The 19639-nt window shown below is 40.2% G+C and overlaps 1 protein-coding gene across 1 annotated transcript in view; it reads right to left on the bottom strand.

Moving 5' to 3' along the window:
* Positions 1 to 1369: 1369 nt before the first annotated feature.
* Positions 1370 to 19639, bottom strand: part of RXFP2 (relaxin family peptide receptor 2) — a gene marked incomplete at its 5' end in the record, with an annotated part of 62675 nt that continues 44405 nt past the window's right edge. The window contains 7 exons of the mRNA XM_081308640.1: positions 1370 to 2696; positions 8109 to 8327; positions 11627 to 12037; positions 12813 to 13042; positions 15541 to 15612; positions 18144 to 18215; positions 18317 to 18388. Coding sequence (XP_081164766.1) covers positions 2437 to 2696; positions 8109 to 8327; positions 11627 to 12037; positions 12813 to 13042; positions 15541 to 15612; positions 18144 to 18215; positions 18317 to 18388 — 1336 coding nt within the window. The 3' untranslated portion in view covers positions 1370 to 2436. The remainder of the gene's footprint in view (positions 2697 to 8108; positions 8328 to 11626; positions 12038 to 12812; positions 13043 to 15540; positions 15613 to 18143; positions 18216 to 18316; positions 18389 to 19639) is intronic.

The raw sequence follows: 19639 nt of genomic DNA, 5'->3' as shown, positions 1-19639 counted from the left end.
ACGCCAACTGCCCAACAACACTGAGCTGATGTTCCCCAAAACTGACCATTCTCAGAGGATTGGTAAATGGACTGTGGACAGTGCTTTTCAAAAATGGGAGATACATGTTTGTACCAAAATTGAAATACCACAGGCTTAGGGTCAATCCCTTATTTATGCTCCTGCTGTTGGGAAATGAATCAGGAATAAGTCATCTGGTGATCATCTTAGTCAGATTTCTGTCACTGTGATAAGATTATTTGAGATAAACAATAAAGAAGGAAAGATTTTTTTGGCTTATACTTTCAGAGGTTTTAGTCCATGGCTGCTTGGCTCTGCTGCTTCCGGGACTGGGGTGGCACAGTGTATCATGGCAGAAATGAACAGATGGAGAAAACCTGCTCACCTCATGGCAGTCAGGAAGTAAAGAGAGAGGAAGGGTTTGGAGTCCCAATAGTCCTTCAAGAGCATGCCCCGGATGACCTACCTTCCTTTAGTAGATCCATGTCCTCCTCCCAACAGCACCACAGGCTGGTGACCACGCTGTGAACAGAGGGGCCTCTGGGAGACATTCCAGATCCAAACCATACAGGGATCAAGGACTGGCGAAGGGCATTGCATAAAATGTCAGTGAATCTAGAGAACAAGTTATGAAGCAGTTCATCGTATCGAAGAGAAAAGAGGGAGAAATGTTTGAAACTATAAGAAAAAAGGGCAGCCTAGTTAAAGGGTAGGAACGTCATTTCGAAGAGCCTCATGGGAAGATTTCACCTCTGGGAGAAATATATGACTTGATCAAAATGAAAGAACTCACATTATGACGTTAGTCAATATTAAGTAAAGAAGTAAATGACCAGGATGACTGTGACACACAGACTCTGAGTTACTTTGTATCCTGGATGGCGCTGGATAAAAGGGTATCTTCATCACCCTAATGCCAGGTGCTGTGGCATTCTTGGTCAGATCCATGTGTTTTATCTCTTTAAAGGAAACTCATAATGCAGTGAATGTGAAGAAATGGGTTTAAGATGTAAGATGTGGGCCGGGGGCTGTGGCTCAGTGGTCGAACACTTGCCTAGCATGTGTGAGGCACTGGTTTTAATTCTCAGCACCGAATATAAATGAATAAAATAAAGGTCCACCGGCAACTAAAAGTAAATACATATATGTTAAAAAAAATGTGAGATGTGTCTTGTTTAATGAGACTCAGCGCTTCCCAGCTATATTCTTTATCAGGAGAAACATGCTTATCAGTCAGTGAACCTTATTCATGGTTATCATTAAACTTTAAATAATATATGGACAAATGCAAAATATATTTTTATTTTTCTCTTTTTTCCCCCACATATAAACTTTTAGTATAAAAATATCCAGGCCTTCACAAGCATTTTTCATTTTTTGAAAAACAAATTCAAACTGTACTGATCTTTTTTTTTTTTTAAAGTATGTGTAGGGGATTTATCCAAGTAAACAAATGTTCCCAAATCAAACTACTGTTCTAATTTCCTTCAAGACTTCTGGCCTTGTGTTCTATGAAGACAGAAGTTACCAGCAATAGAAATACTGCTCTAAAGAAATTATACTTTAAAAATACTAAAATACGCTTGTTGGCAGTTGGGGTGCCCAATTTTTCCTTTGTACCCAGCGAAACTTTAGGAAAAATATCCTTTTTAAGATCTTAGCTCTTTCTTTTTGAATTATTAGCGGTATTTTTTTTTCATTTTTAAATACAAATGCAAAATGAAACACAAAGTCAATGTCATTGCATCTATAGTCAAAAATCTAACCTCTGCTTCAAAGTATCTTAGGTCTTCTGAGCTTAAATGAAAGCCAAAAAGGCAAATGGTACTAGGGGTCATCAATGGGCCTTTCTGGATCTGTTAGACATGGCAACTTTGTACGAAGTTCTGCTCTCAAAGTTGCTACTCCAGCAGCCTCTGTAGGTAAGACTTGGGGTAGGTGGAACATCTTCAGAAATCCTTTGCTGTCCAAGCATCCACAGGATGCTAATAATTTGGTTTAATACTATGAGAGCAAGGAAAGAGATGTCAGATTTATGTTACCATGGCCACACTGGAATAAGATGTTGTGACTGTACTTTAAGGACAGTGAAACGATGTAAAATGAAGAACATAGAGTGTCTACATGTGGGCATTTGAGGGCAGGTTGGTGGTGCTGAGTAGCTAGAGGTCAACGGCATGTCAGCCTACCCTCTCTGGAGTCACTGTGTGTTTCAGGCATGTAAGGTGAGGAGAAGAGTCCTTCAGTGCCGTTCCCAGCCCAGTTCATGTGTAGTAGAGCTGCCACCGGAATGCAGGGCCAGAAGTCACTTATTCCACTGTGTCGGCTGTGCCGAAGGGTTGCCACTGACCAAGATGAAAAGCATTGCGGTTGCTATCTTCCCAAAGCCGTACCTGTTTTAGGTACCCTTGAAAGTCCAGTGATCCAAAGCCATTACTAGGAAACTGGTTTCATTATACTGTCCCCGAGGGTTATTTTGTTCAAAACCCCAAGTTTAACTGAAGAGGAGTCATCTGTCCACACAATAGATGTAGATAGACTTTTTTTTTTAATTTTGAAAACGGATTTCCTCCGATGTTTATGCAGCAGTTGTTTCAACTTGTCCTTAAAGAAACTGGTGGTGAGCGTGTAGAGGATTGGGTTCAAGGCGCTGTTGACTGGAAGGAAAAAAATCACTATCCAGGAGGTGATTGTGCCTGGAGAAGGAAACAAAGCATGAAAACGAATTGAGGGTCAGGGTGTGTGTGTGTGTGTGTGTGTGTGTGTGTGTGTGTATGTGTGTGTGGTGCTGGGGATCAAACCCAGGGCCTTGCACATGGTAGGCAATAGCTCTACCACTGAGCAACACCCCCAGCCTGAAGGTGAGAATTTAAATAGACAAACACAACAACACTGCAGACAATGCTATTCATGAGAGGGTTACATAGGACATTTGTATTTCTTCTTACTTCAATGAGAAAAAATATCTTTGTTGGAAGAATGCAGGAGCTACAGGTTCAAAGTCTTCCCACTTAACTTTTCTGAGTTTTAGTAACTAGCTTGTCGATCCTTGGGACAAAACAAGAGGAAATAACTGAAACCTCTGTAAGCTAGAAATCGCTATGCCATGTATTTTTCTTGTTTTTATTGCCTTCACTTATAGAAAAATTAGAAAATGAGGAAATAATCCATAGAACAAGACCAGAAAACTTCTGGTCCAGAAGCTAGATTTGACCTTGGCAGTAACTCCATCCGGTCCTCAAGGCTGCCCTTGTGTACCAGAGATCTTATTTTTGAGGGGGAAATACTTGAAGAGGAAAGAGGAATGTGTCCCCCAGGTTTGATGAATTCTTTTGTGTGCAGTCTTACATCTGCTAATAGAATATTCAGGAAAGAGGCCAGAAAAGGCTTTTTGTGAGGAGAAATTTGGAGCGAGAGTGTCCTTCCCCAGTAGATCCTTTGCTGGGTTAGAATGAAATGCATTTCCCCCTTTTAAAGGCAACCTGCTCCTTTGGAGAAATACTTCTTAGCTCATTGACCCTGGACAAATCCCTTGCTGTCTCTGACCCTCACCGACCTTCTCTGTATAAGAAGGCTGCTGATAGCTGGCTGCAGTGGACATCCCTCTTCAAATTCTCACACCTGACCAAGATGCTGCCTCCTTCCATGTGGTCAAAAGCTCAAAGACCTCCCGATTGGGCGAAAAGCTGGGTAGTAAGACCAGTGGGACTTCCCCTCTTTGGTACTCTCTGACTCTGTCTCTAATCCTGCAATTTTCTAATCCTTTGGCCACTATAATTTTATTCTTCTCTTGACCTTGCTTTGTTTCTTATATATTTTAATTCTTCCTCTGTTTCTTTGCCATTTTTTCTCTGCTTACCTGACCTCCCTTCCCCCTCCTTTCCTTCTTCTTCATCTCTCTTCTCTCTTCTTCTGTATTTGCCTCCCTCTTTCCCTATCCTATATTCTCTTCCTTCTTCTTAGTTTTTTAAACGGACAGAAAATCAGAAAATAAAATCTATACCCTATCTCAGATTTATTCAAGATTTCTACTATTTGTTATTAATTTTTTTTTAAATTAGATGATCTGAACAGTTAATGAATGAAGAAAAGCTAAGTCGATTGGTTTTCGTCTGTTGTTCCTCACCAAATGAATTACGAACAGTAATCCTACCCCAACCTGTTGGAGAAACAATTCTTGAGAGCACTTACTTTCATTTAGGCAAAGACAAAAGGGCCGTGAAGACTCCATGGGTAATTTGCACTCTGCATGAGGCTTCCTGTTAGTCTCAGGGAGACTCCTAATTTAAAATCAGCAGCTGAGTTCTGGGACAGGAGGGCTAAAGCTGGTTTTATCTTTTGGGCTTTGTGATGGATTTCTTTCCTAGATCCACCAAGGTGTCCCAGACAAACCTCCAAGTAGTGAACATAAATGTAAAGGAGGACTGATGTGTGGCTCAATCCTGTTTCCACAGGACATTTTTTCCTGTTCTAGGGACCTTCATGGAGGTTGTAGTTAAACTGATCACAATCTAACCTGTCCCAGGCTCTCCCAGGAGGCTGGTCATTCCTGCGGCCATCAAATGTCTTTGCTCTCCAGTGGCCTCCTGATACTAAATCGGAGAGTGTTGTGGGCCAATTTTGACCCTAACCCCACCAAATATACACATTGAAGTCCCAGAATTTATGAATGTGACTATATTTGGAGACAGAGCTTTTCAAGAAGTAAGTAAGTTAAAATGAGGTCATTAGGGTGGTCCTATTCTAATCTGACTGATGGCTCCAAAGGAAGGGGAATTAAGGACCCTGGAAGAGAGATCCAGGATGTCCACACCGAGCAAAGGCCACATGAAGACACAGCAAAGACTTCTATCTGAATGACAATGACAGAGGCCTCAAGAAAAACCAAACTGCAATAGGAATTTGGGGAAACAGAAAAGTGTCCCCGAGCTGTTGAAATGCAGGAAACCCCCATGAACCTTGGAAATGTGAAACAAGTATTCCTAAGCAACACCTCCTTGTCCTTAGTCTGTGTTCCTGACCTGGGCCTAGACCAGTGTTCTTGCCTGCAAAAAGTAACACAGAGGCAATGCACAAGCTCTGGAAAAACTGGAGCCAAACTGTGTGACTCTGCCCTGGCTCCATGTCTAGTGCAGCCCCCACTGTCCCTCTAAATATCAACACTCCACACCAAGAGGTTTCGGTCTCTCCCTCTGGAGATGGTCCGGCATTCCTCCCTGAATGTGTATTCTTTGCTTTACCTCAAAGGATATCTCTTTCTTTATGAGATAGGGATTTGAGGACAAAGAGAGAAATGCTGGGAGCTATCTAGAAGCCATGTGTGAAGTGAAAGCGTGGTTGTAAATCTTGAGCAACATGCCCTTGGCCCACCCCTTTATAAAATGAGGGAAATACGCAAGTCCAGGGAAAACTGGTGTGAAATTGTGCAGCTCCACCCTGGATCCATCTCCAGTCCAGTCCCTGATACAGCCCTCCTATAAATTTGGACCCTCAGCTCAAGTTAGGGCTGCTTCTCAGTCTTGAGATAGCCCACATTCTACTTTGGATGTATATCTACCTTTCCTAATGAACTTCTGTTTTTTGACTTTGTCTGGTTTCTGCTGAAATTCTTTTTGCCAACAAGTGTCAAGAATCCCATTGGTCCTGGGTTCAGTTCCCCCTTGCTTCTGGGAACCTCTCGGACCCTTCTCTGGAGACATCTCTTCTCCTGTGACATCTTGATATAGCCTGCATTCTCCCTTGAATGTGTATCTGCTTTCATAAATAATCTGTCTCTGTCTCTAACTGGTGAATGCTAAAATTCTTTTCTATCTCATATGCCAAGGACCCCATTTGTCCTGAGTTGAGCTTCCCCTCTTTGGGAACTCCTTGGACTTTTGGTGACAAAACCTGTGGTCACTTTGATCTTGGTTTCCTAGCTTCCAGAACTGTGAGAAAGTAATTTTCTGTGATGCTTTATTCTGATAGCCCTTGTAGTTCAATAAAAAGAGAAAAAGCCTCAAGGAGCTAAGATTCACAGAATATTAAAAAAGGGAAGACATATGAGAAATCGTCTAGGTGAGATGACATTTCTAAGCTCTCTCCATGGATCAATGACTGGGTCAGGACTGGAAACTGGATCTCCTGTCTCCATCCTTTCCATCATCTCAGATAAGCTCAGCTTCTCTAATCAAGGAGGGAAGCTCTGCTTGGAAGCTCACGTGTTGTGGGTGGCCTTGTGTGTTCCTGACACAGGTCATTCTTCCTAGGTCACAGGCCAGCAGAAGCTTTTTCATTTATAAAAGCACTTTGGAAACCTCAAAGATGAGTAAGGCGTGGTCCCCTTGTTCTGAAGCTTATAACCTGGAGGGGGCCATGGATCCATTCAAAATCAGTGCTGATGTGGGTCAACTCAGGAAGGCGAGGAGTGCAGTGCAAACAAGATGTGGTGGGCAGTTATGGATCTGGCTGGATGGAAGGGGTGAGAGAGGTCTGGAAAACTACTTTAGAGGAGGGAGTACTTGCACTCAGCCTTGTAAGTCAAGAAGGGGTGTTTAATAGGCTAGAAAGGATGGAGAGTACAATCCAGGTAGAGGGAAGAGTTGAGCAAAGGCTGATGTCATTTCAGAAAAGTGCAGAAGCAAAAGCCCCATCATTCCAAAGGGTCTGATCATCGAAAATGTGAGGGTGGGGTGGGAGATAAGAAGCTTTACGATGCTAATCCCAGCATTTGGACTTTATTCCATGAACAACGGAAGCCAATGTACAGTTTAGTCCTACTGAATTTGAAATGATAGGATGCTAAAATTGAGATATCCAGGTAGTGGTCATAGACTGGACATTATTCAAGAGAACATCTGTGACCATTAATATTTAATGGACTCTCCTCTTCATGTACAACTAGCTCTGCCCAAGTGATCTCACACAAAGTCTTTTGGCTTCTTCTCTTACCACCCAGGCCAGCAAAATCTCCCAAGTGTTCAGTCCTGATCTCCCTTCTGATTTTAACTCCCACTTCCCTGGTTCAAGGGACATCTATGCTTGCTTGTGAAAACGAAGCCTTTTGGTTAAAGGACCACTATGGCCATCCTGTGCCATGTGCAACAAGGCATTTGACAAAGTTTCACACAATTGTGCACAAGGCAGAGGGAAAGAGGTTGCTATGGTTGCTTATAGATCTGCTATCCACTGAAATGATGAGTTTTTCAATCAACAAGAGTCAGGCTAGAGCCCTGGGAGGCTTCCAGATGATTGTGATCTCTAGATCCCAGAAATGGCTTCAAGTAGAATTTTAATTTATTATTATTATTATTATTATTATTATTATTATTATTATTTGATACTAGGAATTAAACTCAGGGGCACTCGGCCACTGAACCACATCCTCAACTCTATTTTGTATTTTATTTAGAGACAGACTCACTGAATTGCTTAGCACCTTGCTTTTGCTGAGGCTGGCTTTGAACTTTCAATCCTCCTGCCTTAGCTTCCCCAGCCGCTGGGATTACAGGCGTGTGCTGCGGTACTCAGCTAAAGTCCTAATTAACAAAAGGTGGTTTTCTCTGGTTGAAGTAAGACTGTCAGTTGAGAACCTGGTCTTTGGGATGAGGCACGTTTACGGTACAGCTAGCATTCCATAGAGCCCAGTGTGACTGACATTTTGGGGCTAGGACATGCAATAGACTGGTGGTTCTATCTAGTTGTGTGTATCATCAGAATCACAGGGGAGCTTTTGCAAAGCACCCCTGTACATGCCTGGGTCTCCAGAAACAAAATCAAAACCTCTGGGTGGAACCTGGCCATGTATATTTTATTGTTGTTATTGTTGTTGTTTTCCATGTTTCTGGTTAAGAACCACTATTTAGCTCATGTGCAAGCAAGATGCTCAGACTTATTTTCTCCCTAGCTCCCATTTTTTAATTATTCCTCACTGAATTGCCCTACTACCCAGTTTCCATCTCAGCATTCCAGTTACAAAACACTAAGGGAAATAATAACTCTTCATACGGAGGTCACAGGTGTTCATGGAGAATTTACTAGGTGTAAGGCACTGTCCTGGATTCTGTTCTCATCCAACAAAGGGCATAAAAAAGGAATGTAGTTGAGAATGACAGAGGGAACTGACTGACCTGGTATTTCCACTTTGAGGAGGGAAAGGATTTTAACGACAAATACAGGAATCCAGCAGATGGCATCAGAGAACACAATAAAAAAGAAGCGATTTGCCACAGCCACCTCTTTTCCAATGTGATTCCTCACTTCTGCTGTCTGCAAGGCGGTTTTTTGGATGGAACAGAACATAGTAATGTAGGAAAACACAATGATGAGAAATGCCAGCAAGTTTACACCTGTGGGGAAAAGCACATCTCTTAACATCTCAGGTGTAGAAGTCAATGGTAAAATACTGGGGAACTTAGATGTTATGGCACCTCTTGTGCTTCCAAGAAGCATTCTTTTGTATCAGCCTAGGGTTATTCTGTTAAAATTCCTGAGTTTAAGAAAACAAGATAAAGGAATTGGGTTTTCCAACTCAAAAAGATGTCAAAGACATAGATCCTTTTTTAAAAAATATATTTTTAGTTATAGATGAACACAATGCCTTTGTTTTATGTGGTGCTGAGGAGCGAATTCGGTGCCTTACATGTGCTAGGCAAGCGCTCTATCACTGAGCCACAATCCCAGCCCAAAGACATAAATCCTTTATGAAAAATTATAGACTTCTGAAATTCACATCTAGATATATTAGGAAGTAAACTCTGGCTTTTCTAAAACATAATAAAGCTATTTTTGTTCTCACAACCTGCAAATTCAAACCTTAAGGGATTGCTATAATCATACACATGTCTCAAAAAATAAATACAACCCCATTTCCTTATCTTATACATATGAATAAGATAACCTTGTTATTTATCATGAATAGAATTGCCTCAGAAACATTATTCCTTGTGTTGTTTGGTCTTAAATAAAAATAATACATAGAACAAAAATGCTTTTTTTTTTTTGCTTATTTTTCTCTAGATTGCTCACAGTATTTTAAACAACTATGGGTTCAGAACCCTTTAGATTCATCTCATAAAATGAAGTCAGAAAGTTACAAATTTAACTATATAAATCACTCTTTTGGGGCCAAATATAGTCCCAAGATTCTCACTTAGCCTCACTTTCCCTGAGGCACAGACTTTATAGTCTCTTAGTTTGCTCTATTCTTGCTGTAATAAAAACCCTAAGAGATTATCTCATTCTTCATAATGAACATAAAATTTGCACAAATTTTCATAGTTGCTTAAAACATGTTTAAGACATAAATCCTTTATGAAAAATTATAGACTTCTGAAATTCACATCTAGATATATTAGGAAGTAAACTCTAGCTTTTCTAAAATGTAAAAAAGTTATTTTTGTTTTCACAAAATAGGCTCGACTGTATGTAAGATTGGTGAAGTCTAGGAAAAATAATTTAAGTTCAAGGCTATTTTTTTTTAAACCCAAATGCTTCATATTCTGTGGAATCTCATTATACAGCTAAACAATGGAGTTTTATAAAATTGGTGTATCTTAGGCCAGAAAATAAAATGATGGTTAGAAAATGCTCCTCCAGACCAAATTCTGAAAACAGACTTCCAGAAAGAATGAAAAGTGTGTGTTCTCAATATACCGTGGTAGTGGATGGATTGAACAATAGGGGAAGCTACACTACGCTGACAACTTTCCTCTCAATCTAAAACTGTTCTTTAGATTATTAAAAAATAAAAAATTTAAATTAATTTTAAAATTGTATATTCTTAAAACAGAAAAAAAAGTATTCTAGGACGAGCTCTAGGACTCCTATCACATGCAAACCATGCATGTGAGGCAGTGACAGACAATAAGTATGACAGCAACAAGTACATGGTGTGTGTGTGTGTGTGTGTGTGTGTGTGTTGTGTTACTATCTCTGTATCTGAAATACATCAGAGGTTCTTAACCACTTTTAGTGGACCCCATGCTTTAATTGTAAGATCCAGTTGCACCAAACTTTTTTTTTTTAATATCTATTTTTTAGCTGTAGCTGGACACAATACCTTTATTGCATTCATTTATTTTTATGTGGTGCTGAGGATGGACTTAGAACACCCCACATGTGCTAGGCCAGCGTTCTACCGTTGAGCCACAATCTCAGCCCCTGCACCAAACTTCTTTAGTCCAACATCTGGACCAGCCCCTGGCTTCGGGCCTCGGAATCCACCGTGCCTTTTCCTAGCACACGGCCCCCACACCCACCTTCCTCTGCCTTCACTTAGCTATGCCTCCTTAACCTTTGGGCCTCCATTTGGATTCGTTTCTTCTGGAAAGCCTTCCGTGGTGCTCAGGTCTGGGACTCCTAGAACATCCTGTACTCTTCTATCGTGGCATTTATAAGCCTGTGATGTAAGGACGTGTTTACTGTCTCCATCTTCCTCTGCAGCTGGTGAGGTTTGTCAGGGCCAGATCTATTTTACCTCTAGTACCCAACAGAATGCACAGCACACGGCAGGCGCTGCATCCATCCTGTTGACTCAATGAATGTCATGTGGGGTGTGTGTGTCTAGGAAGTGCACCTACCCAGGATTAAGGAAGAAACGAGTCATGAGGGATACAGAGAACAGCCTACTCTACCCTGGGAGTGACATATCTATGAACAAAAGCTACCACACAGGGTGGTGTGTGAGGAGTATTATCAGAGGGGTGCAGGGGGAGTATTTTGTTTTCTAGAGGAGGAAGAAAAGGAGTAGATGGAGAAGAAGGGGAGCAATGGTTAGAGCCAGGTGGAACAATGGTTAGAGCCAGGTCATGATGAGTTGTAAGTGACTCATTTAAGCCTGGTCTTGAAAGTGGTAGGGGACCATTGAAGGTCTCTGAGCAGAGGTGTACCCAGTCTTTGGATAGGGAGGGAGATTATAAAGGGGGTGGTGAACAGAAAAATGGGAGGAGGGGAAGGTCTGGAGGTGGAAAGACCAGTATCCGCTAAGGTAATTATCCCAGGTAGAGGCAGGAAGGTTTCAAACTGAGACAATAGCAGCAGGTCGAGGCTGGAAGGAGCCTAAGACAGAGGCACAGTTTCATGAATATTACTTGGTGGCAAAAAAGGACCACAGAACTTGTTGTCTACATGCTGATGAGGAGCAAGAAGGGAAGGGGAAATGAAAATGGTCATGTGCTCTAATTAAAGAAATGACCCAGGGATGGCCTTAAGATTAAGCAGAATTAATACACATTATACTATAGAATTTAAAAGAAAAACACTTTAAGGTGCTAAATTTGTCATTCGTATAGGGTCTTTTCTAAAAAAAAAGGGGGTTCATAAACCTGGGTTGGGTTTCAGGACTAGGCACTAAACTAGAATTCTTCCAGCTCACAGTAACTGTATGTATACATGAAATCAAAGGTATATAGAGATAATAAAAAAGAAATCCACAAATCCCAATAGCATGTCTTTGTTTTCTGCACTATATCTCTGTAATAAAAAGTTAAAGAAAAGCTTCTAGAAATACATAGAACTTTTCTTTAACAAGGACAGAATCTTGACTCTATTTCTTTACTTTCTGAAACAGACAAATCTACCTTTTGCTGAAGTTTGTGGTATTTGCATCGAAATGATGTTTACCCAGGAAATGAAGAATAGAATTTACCTAGGAAAATTCCAAGAGAATATCCTCTGCTTCCAATATCTTCTGTTTGGTCGTAATAAAGTGGGAAACATACTCCATTTTTCCCATAAAAGTTTCCAAAATAATCCTCGCTCCAAAAGGGAATTACAGCAATTAAAAATCCCAGGGTCCAGATGCAAATGAGGATGACCAAGGTCTGCCGCTTCCCGGGACGAATGTTACTGAAGGGGAAGACGATGACCAGGAACTTCTCCAGGGTTAAGAAGGTTAGCAACAGGACAGAGACTTCGGTGGACAGCATGGCCAGGAACCCCATGAGGCGGCATGGTAAACTCTCCATCCACAGCAGGGCATACTTCTGATATTGCCCTCGGTATTTTATATCAAAAAAGCCAATGAAAAACAAGTAAACGCCCATCAGACAGTCAGCACCTGTGGACCAATCAAAGCAACTGATCGTTCCCAGCATCTCTCATGTTAATTTTCTGATTAGGTCTGTCTAGCTCCTTCAACCTGTATTTAATGAACTAGTGTAATCATCTACTGGAATACCAAGAAGCCAATGGACTTCAAAATCTATGCTATTTCTCAAGAACCACACCATGACTTTGTTTTATAATTAAAAAGTGGGGAGGTAGGACCTTTTTGCAGGGGAAGAGCTAGGTTTAAACCCTAAGCATGTATTACTGGCAGTGAATAAAAGGTATCATTTTCTGAGCTTGAGAAGTGTGGGTGTTACTGTAATTGAAGTTAATTAAGCTTAGTTTATAACCCACAAAACCATCTCCATAATCCATCACTTGAATTATCACTTTGTTTCCCCATTTCCACGACATAAACTCCCAGGGTAGGTCATTATAAGATTATGCAAATTATAATATAACTATAAGGGCTGGGGCTGTAGCTCAGTGGCAGAGCACTTGCTTAGCATGTGTGAGGCACTGGATTCAATCCTTAGCACCACATCAAAATAAACAAATAAAATAAAGCATGCTGTCCATCTACAACTACAAAAATATTAAAAAACATATATAGCTACAAAAAACTACATTTATATATTGCAAATAAATTTTCCCACCATATATAGTTCATATTAGATGTCATTTGTTGAAGATCTCTCTATACAATACATATGCTACATACTATATATCTCTAGCACAGAGCTCATAGAAGATACCCTGTCTACTTATATAGGAAACATACTTACAACAAAGGATTTTGATGGACATAGCGTGAGTTGTATTTTCAGCTTTAATGAAAGATCTCATGCCAATGACAGAAAGATTTCCAAAGCAGGTAATGAAAGCTATAACCCAGACAAATATTCTGAGGATATTGTTAGCCAAGAGGTCCTCAAATGAAGAAATGCCGTCAGTCGAGGGCATACATATTCGGACATGGGGAGCATAGGAGCAGTATCGAAAGTTTTTGAAATAACTAAAGTCAAAGGGAAAAAAAGAGTCACTTCATAGTAATGATACAGAAACTACAGCTGCAGGTAGGCAACTTCGCTATGTTTGTTTGCTTTTGTTTGTAGTGACTAGCTAATTAGAGGGCTCTTCATTAAATAAGGTGTTACTCTAGGCAGTGTCCTCTTAGAGATAAGGAACCTAAAGGACATGGAAGTTCAGAAGTGGCTTGGCTGAGAGCCAGGGGGAATTATGGGAATTTGAAGCCTCAGGGGCTCTATTCTTTTTCGGTGTTCACATTGGATTATTCTCTCACTGGGTATTATTAGAAATGGATTATCATTGCTAAATCTAGCCGACATCCAGGGACTTGTGCTGGGGATGTAAGAATTCTACTGTAGCTTACTGAAAGCATTCCTGGTTTGTCCTTAGTATTAAATAGTGAGGTCTCCTTAAAGTGCCTCCTTTTCCCTAACATGGGCAGGTAAGGGTTGGTTTCTGAGACTAGGAAAATTCAGCCTCCCCAGAGTGGGGAGGAGAAGCAGCCGCCTTAAACACAGATTACTTACCAGGGTCTGGAAGCACTTAATTTCTAGAGGAAAATATAGATTTGTTCAGATTTGTTTGTGGTCACTGAATTTACGAGCCGGGGAATCTCGAAGTGTTGGAATTGGTGAGGTCATTTGGCTTATGGCCATCCCCCAAACCTGTGTGTTTAGGATTTTCTCCCATAAAACTAATTTCTTCTTCTTCTTTTATTACCTCTGTAAGTTCATTTCTCTGTTCTTTTTAATTTTTTTTAAAGTCTAATCCCTTTTTTTTTCTCATCTCCCATCATAGTTTCTACGCAAGCCAGTTAAACAAAGCTTTCCTCGGCCACAATGACATGGCCTTGGTGATGGGACCCTGGGCTGCCCTGAGCCACCTTCTGCTCAGAACAATAACTTCTTCTAGCCCTCACACAAGCCAGACTCAGGCCCTCCACAGAGTCTTGCTATTGCTTCTCTCTGATTGGAAGATTCTTCTCCTGGACATTGATAGGACTGCTCCCTCCCTTCCTTCATGTCTACTCAAATGCCACGTCACTTTGACTTCTACCTAAGTCATCTAAATCCTCTTCCTATGCCTTCTTCATTTTGCTTTACTTATTTTCCTAGCATTTAATACCTGATTATTTATTTGTTTGTTTACTGAGGTTCTAAAGCGCCCCAGGACAGACATTCTCTTGTTCCTCACTGTGTTCTCAGCATCTAGAAGAGTGACTGGCACCTTCTAGGTACTCAACAGACATTTCCTAGATCAGCACGTGGGTGATGGATAATCAAGAGCTGGGTGTGTCAGGTAGAGACACAGTCCACCTGCCTAAGATTTGGTATCCAATTAGAAACTTGACATAGGATTTTTATTTATTTTTTTCTTTTCCCTGACACACATTTGACCTCTTGGTTCTTTGGATATTCCATTATCTCCACTGTCTTCTTTAAGTTCTTCCACTGTGACCAGATAGCAGGTGGAAGGGATGGAAGTGATGAGGTGGAGTTATTTCAATGAGGAAAGGACGGGGAAGATGAAAGAAATCAGTCACTCATCAGGGAGCGAGCTAAGCTAATATTGGTTGGGTCCTTCCTGACCTTGGCTTGAGGCCTATATTGAAAATAGGAGTTTCTCCATTGAATTCTAAAGCATCTCTATTCTAAGAACACCTCACCTCTGCCTGCAACAAGGAACTGATAGCCTCTTTAAATATTTATGTAATGGTGCCACAGGAAGGGAAATGAACAAAACCACGTGGGTATGCGCCAAACACCTGTCCATCACGCCTCTACTGTAGCACAGACTTAAACAAAATGTTCTCCCAAAAGAGCACCTTCACATCAACACTTTCATCCACTTGCTGCACCCAACTTGTGATCTTACGAGTGAGTCCTCCCTATTTTTGTGGATAACAATGGTTAATTTTTGAAATCATGAACATATAGATTATACAGTTGATAAAGAAATGATTATGTTATAAACACATATATCAACACAACTTCGTGCACTTTAGCCAGATATATTAAAGTGACTTAACAAAAACTACTAGAAAGATTAATTACCTCCATTTTGTAGTGCACTTAGTAACAGTAACAACACCTGGAATTTATATAGCATCTTGCTTCCTAAGGGCTCAAATCTTAGAGCAGCCGACTGCTCACTCATGTGAAGTGAATTAATGTTTCCAGGTCGCCTGAGTACCACTTAGCCAGTGACTTCATCTTGTGTAATATGTGGCATTCTGGTACCCTGATCTCTTATTGGGCCTCAATTGGATAAACATCGTGTTTCCAGAGAGAAGGGTCATTCATGTCGGCGCATCATAATATTGAACTCTATTTGACAGGGACCAAAGGTGACAAAATTAAAAAGTTCTCAATAAAAGACTTTTGTTGCATAAAAACACATTGCAGTGATACAGTAGACAGTAGACAAGACAACATGTGAAACATTTCACTATGTTTTCTTGTCCATTCTTTCATACATACATACATGTGAGAAAGATTCCTCATGGGTTGGAATATTCCTGTGTTTATATTTGGAATCTCTATCCTTTCCAGGTCTCTGGAAAATATACACAATAGGTTTAATGTTTCTAGGGTTCAACTTCATTAATAATTGCATTCTTTGTCAGCTCCTCCAAAGGTTTCAAAATTTTATGTTACCAGATCAAATTAGGAGGGAAATTTTAGAGTATGCTTTCTCAGAATATTATTCTTGGAGTTCGATTTGTCATTCACAGGCAGAACTACATTCCAGTAGAACATTTTCATTCATTTCTTTGGTTTAAAAACGGCAAGGGACTGTCGACTTGGGGCCACCATAAGCTGAGCAGCTTTTCCCTTCTGGGCCCTTCTGTCATGATGTTCTGCCTCACCTCAGGCCTATAGCAACTGAGTCAGCCAACCATGGACTAAACCTCTGAAACAGTAAGCCCAAAACTTCTTCTCCTCTAAGTTGTTACAGTCAGGTGATTTTGGTCACAGTGATGGAGAGCTGACTAACACAACCCCCAGTGGCTCTCACTCTTACAGTGAATGCCCTCCTCTTGGAGTATGGATGGAATCTGAGATTATGACGAGAACTGAGTTCTCACTGGAGGGCTCATAGGGGGGGCGTCATCTAGTTACAGGAGCCATGTATGTATTCTACAGGAGTTCTTTAAAATCTGAGCATTTTTTTTTCCAGTTGTTGGCAGTAAAGTTTATGAGAACCCAGTTTAGGTGGCTTGTACTTCCAACGTACAGAACTAGGAGATAATGAAATGGAGATTGCTTTAAAAAAAAATAGTGAGGGGCTGGGTTCTAGCTCAGTGGTAGAGCACTTGCCTAGCAGGTGTGAGGCCCATCCTCAACAATGCAAAAACCAATCAATCAAAATAGGCAGAGCTGTCTTGTGATTATGAAGTTGGTCTGCAGTCTGATCTGATCACATAGAAGTTAGAAGGTTCCATTCAGGGCTGGTTCTCCCAACTTGTGAACATCACCAAAGTGAATTTTGTGGGAAACTGAATTTAAATATCCATTTCTTCCCGGTTTATGGATCGTGAGGGTTGAAAAACCATGGAGGCAGCCAGAGTAGCTCCGGGTAAAGACAAACATTTTCTAAGAGTGGGAAGCATAATTCTGATTCCTCTACCTCTCTTTAGATACCCTCAAAAGGCTTCAATGAAACTGGCCAACTGTTTTTCTTTTCTTTTTTCTTTTTTTGGTACTGGGGATTGAACCCAGGGGTGCTTAACCACTGAGCAACATCCCCAGTTCTTTTTGTTTTTTATTTTGAGACAAGGTCTTGCTAAGTTGCTTAGGGCCTTGCTGAGTGGCTGAGGTTGGCCTTGAACTTATGATCCTCCTGCCTCAGTCTCACGAACTGCTGGGATTATAGGCATGCATCAACATGCCCAGCCCTACACTGTTAATTTATCCAGAAACTTCTACAAATGAAGACCCTCTTTAGACTGAATTACAACCTCTTTAGGATAGTGTGCATTAAGAGCTACTATGTTTTCAGAAAAGAGATGGAGGAAGAACAATCTATAACAAACAATCTATAACAATCTATAACAAAGGAAATGTTTTGCTTTTAAAAATATATGATTGAAAGATGCCTGGCTTTTTGTCTGTTTCTTTTTGGCTAATCTGAATAGGGATTTCCTAATATGGTTCTGAGTTTCCCTTTGCCTATCGGGTCCTTCATAGAGGAGTCACTTTACTCTCTGAAACTCGAGGGGGCTCTTATACTACGGAACCAACACATGACTCTAGTAAGAAACTCTGAGCTCCTTCCAAAGGACCTCACTTTCTTTCTTTTTCTCTCTCTGTTCCTCTTTGACTAATCACAGCTTTAGCTTTATGTGGATGATGTGATTGTGATTAATACCTTCTAATATCCTAAAACACAGAGAACTTAATCTTGCATTAATTTCCAATAAAAACCTATTCAACAAAAATAAAAAGTGATATTAAGGATTGATCTTTGGAATTAAATAAAGAAATGCTTCAGGCAGAAATCAGGCAATACTCTGTTGAAAACAAACAAATAAACATTAGCCAACAAATCGTCACCTAGGGAAAGAAATTATGAGGTTCAAAGAATAATGGGTAGAGTTCTTGACACCATTGAAACCTAATCTGATTGATGTTTTAAGATACTAAACAACATTACTTATCTACATATTTTTGAGAGAATTTTTTTACCTATTGAAAAGTAAAAATCTTGCAACATAGACCGGTTTCACGTAGCTTCTTACAGAAAAGGTAAAAGGGAAAAAGAATAATTTTCCATAATTCTAGAAACAAAATTATTGCAAATTTAATTTTTTGTTAAAATTGTAGGATGAGATTTTTCCATATGAACCCAGTTTTCAGGAAGAAGAGATATATGTTTCAAACACAGAAAGTGGCTTTGATACAACTGAATGGTAAAAAATGTGCCTCTGCTATCATTCAGTATATAATTGATGGTAGCCGTGGTATTCACAATCACCTGAGGGTGCATGCTCCTGTGTGTGAAACACCCATCTAAAAATCAATGTGTCTCTCAGTAAAATACATCCACTAAAATGATAATGGACATAATTGTGATATTTTACTTACAGAGACTGAAGTTGTTTAAGACTTCCAAACTGGTTCTTGTGGAGATACAAAAGAGGATTGGATGACAGGTTCCTTTTTTACCATTGGAGGAAGGGGAAGAGAAGTATGGATGTTATTATTTCGAAAACCTAAGATGTTGCCATTTACATCTGATGATCATGAGAAGAACTTACAGTTTTTGGAGAAGCTTCAGGTCTTTAAACAGGTGGACTGGTAGCTCCATTATCATGTTGCTAGACAGATCCCTGTTGATGACAGTGCAAACCCAAAGCAATTACCTTAGAAGTAATTGACACAGTTATCACTCTGCAGAGTTATCATCACCCCATTTTGATATAACAGAAAATACGAATTCAATTTAATTAACCTGGTAACCTGTTACACAACAAGGCCGTGTGAGTCAGCCAGAATGGATGTATTTTCCACCACTTACAGGCTTGTGACATTTCTTTCATCCAGTTCCTGTCTGGAATTTCCTTTCACACCCTCTCCAACACATCCTGGCTTTAATATCTGCTTTGATTAATTTCCTCTGTTTTAGGTACTCTTTGTACTACCACTCATGCTCCTGATTCCTACGTGCTTCATGTATGTGATCTCTTGTTTATCCAAATAACCTTTTTTGAGGTCAAGTCTTGCGTCTTCTATTTATTTTGCATTCCCACTGAGACAATCCACCCACATCATCTTAAATGGACTAATGTTTACCTCTTAAATACATTCCTACATAGGACTATTTTTGTATAAGCAAATGAGAGTTTAGAATTAAATATGATAGCATCATTCAATCTGTGTATGCTGGAATCAGAAGAAATCAACACTGTTTAAGAACCCAGAATATCTTTCTGCATCAGAGAAAATGTAAAAGATAAAACAGATGCACAATTGCCTAATTAAGAGTGAACAAAAAGTCTTAACTGTTCTTGACACTTTGGAGCTGCTGACGGAAATGTGGGAGTTACAACTAAGAGTTCTTTCCTTAAAGAAGCTTTAATTTAGAGTAACAACTACTGTTCATTGGGGCCCAGTGGGAGGTAACTAGGTCATTGGGGGCCTTATCCCCCAAAAGAGATTAAGGTAGTTCTCCTGGGATTACAGTTAGTTTCCATGAGAGTGAGTTTTGCATTTTTAAAAATGCAAGCTCATCCCAACCCTCTCTGGCTTGTCGTGTGTCCTAACATGTGACTCCTTCAGTACATACTAAGTCCAAAATGTCATTTGCCGTGACGCCTTCACTAGAGGCTGCATCAATGGGGCTACCTGATTTTGGACTATCAGCCTCCAAACCTTGGGTTAAATATACCTATTTTCTTCATAAACCCAGCATCAGGTACTTTGTTATAGCAATAGAAAATGGACTGATATAACTAGATTACAAATCAAGGAAAGAATGAAGCAGGTGCAATCACAGAAGGGAAGACAGTAGGTAGAAGAAAGGAGTCATCAATCTTGGCCTGAGAAATTAGGAAGTGTTTCAACAAAGCTCAATGATTTTA

This window comes from Spermophilus citellus (genome assembly GCF_964194105.1).
Source record: "Spermophilus citellus genome assembly, chromosome: 1".
In the NCBI taxonomy this organism is placed as follows: Eukaryota; Metazoa; Chordata; class Mammalia; order Rodentia; family Sciuridae; genus Spermophilus; species Spermophilus citellus.
The sequence above is the reverse complement of the archived record's forward strand: the minus strand, read 5'-3'. Positions and strand labels throughout refer to the sequence as shown.